This window comes from Marmota monax, unplaced genomic scaffold (genome assembly GCF_021218885.2).
Source record: "Marmota monax isolate L192 unplaced genomic scaffold, Marmota_monax_Labrador192_F-V1.1 WCK01_AAM20220418_F8-fsc00045, whole genome shotgun sequence".
NCBI lineage: Eukaryota > Metazoa > Chordata > Mammalia > Rodentia > Sciuridae > Marmota > Marmota monax.
In genome coordinates this window covers 10,407,835-10,416,442 of record NW_026692132.1, presented here as the reverse complement: position 1 = coordinate 10,416,442, position 8,608 = coordinate 10,407,835, and the positions used below count along the sequence as shown (strand labels likewise).

General features: G+C 37.6%; 1 protein-coding gene across 5 annotated transcripts in view; it reads left to right on the top strand.

Moving 5' to 3' along the window:
• The first annotated feature begins 6,912 nt into the window (after positions 1 to 6,912).
• Dync2h1 (dynein cytoplasmic 2 heavy chain 1) overlaps positions 6,913 to 8,608 on the top strand; it is a 381,051-nt gene continuing 379,355 nt past the window's right edge. For all 5 annotated transcript variants that reach the window (XM_058586626.1, XM_046466604.2, XM_046466597.2 and 2 more), the window contains exon 1: positions 6,913 to 7,258. In XM_058586626.1, the coding sequence (XP_058442609.1) occupies positions 7,064 to 7,258 (195 nt within the window). In that variant the 5' untranslated portion in view covers positions 6,913 to 7,063. The remainder of the gene's footprint in view (positions 7,259 to 8,608) is intronic.

The following is an 8,608-nucleotide window of genomic DNA, read 5'->3' as shown; positions in this document are numbered from 1 at the left end:
TTATTCAGTGACTTAGGAAAAAAGTCAGAAGAAATATGACTGCTTTGATTCTGCAGGGAGACATAAAAAAGACTATAACTGTGAGTAATCAGTTTTTATTATTTATAAATTATCCAGTCTAAAGTATTTTGTTATAGCAGCCCAAACAGACTAAACAATGCTTTACAATGAAACTTAATGTTCAACTCAAATTTAAATATATTTATCTCCACAGAATTTTTTTAATGATTAAAGAGTCCTTGATAAAGATGCTAGGAGATCCCATTTCTGTAAGGGTTTAGTCCTCATAGATGATACTTTCTATGTGTTCATACATATCATAAGGGATGATCAAGCTTCATTGGGACTCTTTTATAAAGACATTAATCTTCTTAATGAGGGCAGAATCCTCATGACCTAATCACTTCTCAAAATCTCACTTCTTAACACCTTCACACTGGGTAATTAGGTTGCAACATATCAATTTGACGGGACAATTATTCAGGCTACCAGAAGTATACATTTTATTATACTGGTGTCTGAAATCTGTAAAAACCATTTCCTTGAGTGAGTTCCTGCTTCTACAAGTCTGAAGAAAATATTCTCAAATGACATTCTTTCATGTGCAACTACCCAGCACTGTTTAAGAGAATTGTTTAAGAGTTGATTATTGCTTTGCTATTAAAATTTATGTGTATAAGTCAGGATCCTCTAGAGAAACAGAACCAATAGAATGTATATAATCATAGAAGAGGCCTCCCTTAACCCCACCAATGGAATTGGCTCACAGAATTATGAAGGTCAAGAAATCCCATGATATGTACCATCTGCAGGTTGGAGAAACAGAAAAGCCGTATAATTTAGCTTGAGTCTGAAGCCCTGAGAACCAGGAGAACCAATGGTGCAATTCTCAGCTCAAGGCCAAAAGCCTAAGAATGTTGAGAATGGCTAGTGTGATATGTTGGAATTTGAAGGCCCAATAGTCTGGAAGAGCAGAAAATGTTTTTTTTTCAGTTTCAGAAGAGAGAGCAAATTTGTCCTTTCTCATTTTTTTGTTCTATCTAAAATCTCAATGGATTTAATAATATTCACCCATTTCAGTGAGAACTATTTTATTATTTAGTCTACTGATTCAAATGCTGGTCTCTTTTAGAAACCACCTCACAGAAACATTGAGAAATAATATTTTACCAGCTATATGGATATATGTTAATCTAATCAAAACTTATAGTTTACTTAATATGTGAGGCAATGTTTTACAATGAACTTCAATATAGTTTGCTCAATATTTATCAAATATTAGTAAAATTAAATATCAAAAATTAGTAAAATTAAAACAAATGTCCCTGTAGTCACTTGGATAGAATAGATGCAGGTGCTTTGGAGATAATCTATAACAGTTGCTCCCTGGAGGAACTAGGGACATTTTCAGGAGATCTACCAAGTCGGAATGATTTTCACAATAATAGTGAGATATTATGTCTTTTTCACTGTACTTGCCACTTGCATTGATGGTGCTAAAGCAATGGCTGGTGTGGTAGGCAGAATTTTAAGATGACCCCAAGTTCCTTTTCCCTGATATACATACCTTGAAAAAATCCTCTAACCTCGAGTGTGACAGAAACCTATGATTATGATGGGATCTCATTCTCTTACTTAGTGTACTAGTTAGTCAACTTTGAGTTAATTAAAAAGGAGATTATCAATTGAGCCTGATCTAATCAGACAAACCTTTCAAAGGAACTGGGTCCCATAAGAGATTTGAAGCACAGGGAGATTTGATGTGTGAGAAAGATCTCTACAGTTGGTTCTGAAGATAGAGACAAAGAATGTGGCTGGCCTCTAGTTGCTCAGTGGCCCCAACTGACAGTTAGCAAGGAAATGGAGATCTCAATCTCACGAATGCAAAGAATTTATTCATGCTCTCTACAAGAGCATGGGAAAGGTCCTCAAACACCAGATGAGATTCAGGGTGGCTACCACCTTGATTTAAGCCTTGTGAGACCTTTGGCAGAGAACCCAGCCACATAGCACCTGGTCCCTCTGAACTATAAGACTGTTAGCTAACAAGGGAATGTGGTTTAAGCCAATAAGTTTGTAGTAATTTGTTATGCAGCAATGGAAAATTAATATAGCAGCTAAAATTGTTAGCACCTTAGCACAAATCAAAGATGGGGCACCAGACTGTTGTAGTTTTCTATTCTTCACTTTCATGCATTCCCTGGCTAAGAATGTCCTCCATGATAGAGTAAAATTTATTAATTTTCTTAACTATCAAACCTTGAGTAAAAGTCATTTCAATATTTTGATTGATAAAATCCCATAAAGCATATCTGCTTCTTTTGAAGTAAAGTGGTTGCCTCAAGGAAAAGAACTAAAGAACTTAAGTGACTGAGATATGATCTGAACTAGCTACAGGGTTTCATAGATTTCTTTTTTTTTTTTTTTGGCATGAAAGAATGACTGTGGTTAATCGAGTTTGGGCATTTGGCAGATATTTTTCTTGAAAATGAGCAAATGAGCCTTACTTTCAGGAAAACAAATTATTTGTTGCCAATGATAAATTTCAAACTTTGTGTAAAAATCAGAATTTTAGAAAACCTAGTTGTCTATAGTAAGTGAAAGATGCCAACCACTCTATGAAAGTGAGGGGGCACACCAGGTCGTCCAGAGATCAGTTTATTCAGTGCAGGTTACAGTAGAAGTGGAAGTGTCTACAGCGGTGGTGTGGTTCTGGAGACTTATATAACCCCTAAGGGAAATATGTGTGGTTATGATTGGCCAGGTGGTTGTAAGTGCCTGTTGTTAGTTCCCTATTGTACTCCTGGACTGGTAACTGGTCTTTAGGTGGGCTCTTCCTCCAAGCAACCCAGAAGCCTAGAGCCTGGGGTGGCCGCCATTGTAGGTCAGTGGCGGCCCTGTCCTGACTTCGTGCCCCACTGCAAGCTTGATGATCTCATACATACAGACTTTGTCTTTTTTTTTTTTTTCTTTTAGCATTGCCAGAGATCAAACCCAGGGCCTCAGGCTGCCATCAAGCTGCATTCTCAGGCCCATAAAGAAATCAATGATAAATTAATGAATGTGATTTTTTTGATACTGTATAATAAAAGAAGATCTTAATAGTTGGTGAACCAATATATTCAAAATGACTAGTACATGATGCTACAAAATTATGTGTGAGTAAAAGATCAACTCATAGTATAAGATAATCAATGGATTTTAATGTAACTGAGAATTAAATATTCATTGATGTGTTTCCAAATTCAAATTCACCTATATTTTAAGAACAATCACTTGTGGCTGGGTGCATTGGGGGACACATGCAATCCCAGTGACTGAGGAGGCTGAGGCAGGAGAATTGCAAGTTCCATGCCAACCTCAGTAATTTAGTGAGGCCCTCAACAACTTAGTGAGATTCTGTCTCAAAATAAAAAAAATAAAAAAGGCTGGGGATATATGTCAGTGGCAAAATGTCTCTGCTGCAATTCCCAGTACAATTTAAAAAAAATTTTTCTAACAGCATATCTATGTGAGGTTTGATATTCTTCCTATTCTTCAACCAAAAGCATTGTATCTAAGAAATGGAATGCAGAAGCCAAAAAAGGATCCAGCTGTCTTCTACTAAACCAGACATGAAAGAGATTTGCAGATATACAAAACTGTATTATTCTCTTATCAAATTTATTTTCCTTTTTATAGCTATTTTCATAAAAATATTTTTGTGTTAATTAGAGATGGACTCATTATTTTAAAATAATCATTAAATTAACATTATTTAAATAATCATTATTATTAAATTAATCATTATTTCAAAATTTCTTTTTTAAATTTCTAGTAGTAAATATTGATAGACATAATTTACATAAATAAAAATTTTTGGAGTCTTCAATTTTTATTATTTATTTATTTTGAAAATTGAATCAGGGCTTTTTGCATGCTACATGGACACTTTACTACTACATCCCCAGACCATGGAGTCTTCAGTAATTTTTTAAAATACAAAGAGGTACTGACACCAGGTAGTTTGGGAAATGACAGTATGGAACAAAATTAAGAAACTTTGGCTCAGAAAGGTTCTGCATCTTGTTCTCCGGCTCATATTTCCTGTTTTTATGCCACCTGCCAGCTAATAAGCCAATGATCTACATAAAAATAAAATTTAGACTGTACCATGAATATTAATTACATTTTTTTGTTTCAAAAATTACTACAAAAATAAACTCACGTTTAATGTACACAACAAAGGTTGTTTCTTCTTATTTAAGAATTGCTGATATTACTGCACATTGTGACTTAGGGTCATAGGGTCTTACTAATTTATGGTTTTACCATCTCTTCTTGCTTTGTTTTTATCTGCATCCAGTTGCCAAAAGGCAAAGGTACACTCAGTTCTTTAAACTTTTTGCCTTGAAAGTGCCATACATTACTTTTGCTCACATTTCATTGGTGTGAATGGCCATGCCTGGATAGTAGCCATGTCTTCTCTATAAAAAGAACAAATGGCTTTTTGTGGATCTGCCTGCCTAGCGCTGTGATACTGTATAAAGAGATTAGTTTGAATTGGATTTTGGTATGAATTTTTCCTTTACTACTCACCATCTCTATGGCCTAATTCAAGTTATTAAATCTCTGAGATCTTTTTTTTTTTTTAATCTCTGAGATTTCTTCTCCTTCTTCCTTCCGCTCCTCTTCTTCCTTCTACTTGTCTTCCTTTTTTTGTATGGGTTACTCTATCACTAAGTCATATCTATAGGCTTTTTAAAATTTTGAGATGGGCTCACTAAGCTGCTGAGACTGTCCTCAAACTTGAGATCTTCTGTCTCAGTTTTCCTTCTTTTTTTTTGTTGTGAACTTCATAAGTATAGGGTCCTAATGTATCTTGTTTCATACTCTATTCATAGTTTTACATGCACAGCAGTGAACAGGATACACAAAATCTCTCTCCTCAAGGGGTTTACATGTCAAATGGAATTTTCATGTTTCTTGAGGTCTGGGTTAAACTTGGGCCATAATGTTCATTGTAGAGTGAGAAGTTCTGTATCCATATAGCCACTTATGTTTTCTAAAATCCTTTTTTAGCTACCCAGTTACCTTGGGTTCCTATTTTGATTTTTTTTCCCACCTAGTGTTCCCACTTCACTGTTTGGATTTTTCCCATCCAGTGTTAGACTCACATCTCCCATCTTATGGGTGTTTCCTGAGAATTTAAATTACTTTTATAATTGAGAGAAGTTCAGTTTCCTTTCATTGGGACTCCCAAATCTTAGTCAAGGTGTTCAGCAGATAAAAGTCCATCCTTCTACTTCTAGAATAATAGAATTGGAGGAGAAAGTTGTGATTATCGAAGGTAAATAAAAAAATCTGTATGTAATTTTGTACCCTAGGAAGACAGCTCAGATCCGTGCTAAGATGATGTTTAAAGACTAGACCAAAAACTATGTAAGAGCAGGGATTGTTTCCAGTGCCTGCTTCAGAGCTAGCATATAGTAGCATATACTAAGCATTTTTATAAGAAAAGTGTTTAACTGAGAACATCTTTGATGAATGTACTGACTGAAAAAACTCAACAGTTTAGTAATTTGTAGTGATGCTGTTATGCCATGGAGGCCTTCTGGGAAATACAGGCAGTGTGAAGACCCCCGCTTCAAATCCCAATTCTTGTGATCAAGTCAGAAAGATTTCAGATATGCTTCCCAGAGTAACAGGCATGAGTTTAATGAAGGGGTATGAAATGGGAATGGACCCTGTCTAGGGAGAGAGTGGGTCCTCTCGGAGAGGGAGAGAGAAAGCCTCTCCTGCACTCCAGTTTTATTAGGGATCCCAGAAAAGTTTCCAGAGAGTCCCACTCAGGTCACCGAGGTCCACCTTTTGACTTTTGACTGTGGGTCAGCAAGGTAAACATCGGACTTTCAAGTTTCCACTGCCTTGACAACTCTGGGTCACTTTGGCTCATGCTAACGGTTCTAATTGGATTCTTAACCATAAATTTTTATAGATTTTTATGGTTGAGAGGAATTATAATTAGCTCCTTGAGTTTTGAGATCTAGTCTGTGAAAAGGCACATAGAAGGCACCTCCTTCAGAGTAAACTATAGACATTATCTCTGGTCTGCATTTCTTCTGTCAATAACAGGTAGTTTGCTGAGGAATGTGAGGTAGCCTGTCCGCTTAAGCCAGGCAGAGCTGCAGGTAAATTACTTCTTGAAAAAGAAAGCATGTGGGGGTCAGCACAGTGGGTCCAGTTTATAGAATTATTCTCTTAACCTAGAGTTCCCACCATTCTCAGGTGGCTGTCCCCTTTCAATGCCATGAGGAGGAAAATGAAGCCTGCCTTCATTTCTGAATTTTTCTTCAGTGTTTGTTTGTACTTGTTATTAAATAAAGCAACAATTATCATTGTATATTTTGGCAATTTTATAAGCAGAGTTGTTTTAGGGTTATTATTGAAATTTTCTGAAATTTAGATAAAAATAAATAAAGCAGGAAATTAACTAGCACAGTCATTAACATTGTTTTGACCTTTCATTATCACCCTCTCTAAAAAGTGATTTTTAAATAATGATCTTTTAAAATCCTCACTTGGTTTAAAGATAGTATTTCTTCATTTTACATAGATGGAAATGAGGGGACAGTGGTTTGCTAATGGATGCACGTGGAAAGGGAGCACTAGAATCCAGCTCTTAAATCCAGGTTACGCTGCTGCACATTCAGGCTAGATGTACCTCTTCTGATTGTGCATTATAAGAAATCGGTAGGAAGAATAAAAGGTATTTTTCAGTCAATACAAACTTGCCGGAATCTTTTATAATCCATTATGACCGGGATCAGCTAAGGAGCTTGGAAATAGTCGATCACCTCTAAGAGCTTTGCGTGCGTGCGACCGACACAAAAACGTCCGCTGCGTGCCGCCGTAGCGCTCCGTCGCCATAGCGACCGCCTCGGCAACCGGGAAGCTCTGAGATCCGCGGGCCCACTCTGAGTTTTGAGCAGAGCTCTGCTCTTCCCTTCCCTTTCCCTCCGGCCTGGTTTCTTGTTCCTTCCCTTTCCCGCCAGCCCTCTTCCCTGTCCCTCTATCCAAAATCATGGCGGCCGGGATTCCGGACGTTCGGAAGCTCTTCATTTTCACTACTACCCAGAATTACTTCGGGCTGGTGTTGGAATCCTGGGACCAGCCATTGCTGTCCAACTGTCTTGAAATCAACAACTTCTTGGATGATGGAAACCAGATGCTCCTCAGGGTGCAGCGGTCCGATGCCGGATTCTCCTTTTCCAACACGGTACGGGCTCCTTGCACCCCTGCCTAACCTCCCTTTACGTACCCGGGCTCCACCAGAGGGATGGATGGTCGACCGCTCGTCAGCCCTACTCACAGATCCTCGTCTGGAGCCCAAGTCTGTCTCCGCCTGCCTAGCCTTGGAATTAGCCACTTTGGCCCGGTACTTAGTACTTCATGCAGGTAGTTTCCAATCCTGCATCCCGCCTGACAGAAGGAGGTTCCCTGTCCACACAGCTGAATAGAAATAATTAGATATATTAAAAAAATATATTTATTTTGTACCAGGGGTTGGACCCAGTGGCCCTTAACCACGGAGCCACATCCTCACCCCTTTTTATTTTCTATTTTTGAGACAGGGTCTCACCAAGTTGCCGAGACTTGCTTTGAACTCAGGATCCTCCTGCTTCAGCCTCGGAGCCTCTAGGATGATAGGCGCGTGCCACTGCGCCAGGCTAGAAAGAATTTTATATATATATATATATATATATATATATATATATATATATATATATATATATATATATATATATATATAGTGTGTGTGTGTGTGTGTGTGTGTGTTTCCTTCCTTCCTTTCTCTCTCTCTTTTGTTTTTGACATGCCCTTTACCCAGTTGCTGAGGTTTGTCTGGAATTTGCGTTCCTCCAGTCTCATCCTTGAAAGTAGCTGGGACTGCAGCCTCTCACTGCCCTCCTGATTCTCTCTTCCTAAATTTCATTTTAAATTATTTATGTTTTGGTAAAGGGATTGAATTCAGGAGCTTTAACCGCTGAGCCACATTCTCATTATTTTTTGAGACGGGATCTGGATAAGTTTCTGAGGCTGGCTTTGAACTTTTCATCCTCCTGCCTCAGCCTTCTGAGCTGTTAGGATTAGAGGCTTCCAGCTTTTTCTATTTTTTTTAAGTATTTTTTTTTTTAGTTGTAGTTGGACACAGTACCTATCTTTCTTTCTCTCTCTCTCTCTCTCTTTCTTTCTCTATCTCTTTCTGTCTCTCTCTCTCTCTCTCTGGAAGAACAGCACATTATTTATTTTGATTTGTGTTTCTCCTCCCTTTTTTCCGTTTTCCCCTTTGAGGAAAATTCTGTTTTTTGTTTTTTTTTTTCTATTTGTGCACTGACCTTAGTTAGCACTGCCTGAGGGAAAAATTAGTTAGGAATTAATCTTTGAAATATGATTTGATATATTCCAAGATAAAGTTTAAATTTGTTTTTTGATGTACACATGGTTTTGATTTACTTTTTGCCCTGCTCCCTCTACTGGCAGGATTGCTTAAAAATGGTTACATTTGCAATCAGAACTCATAAACCTCCAATAAAAATGTAAGATAATTGCCTGACAAAATGAAAGG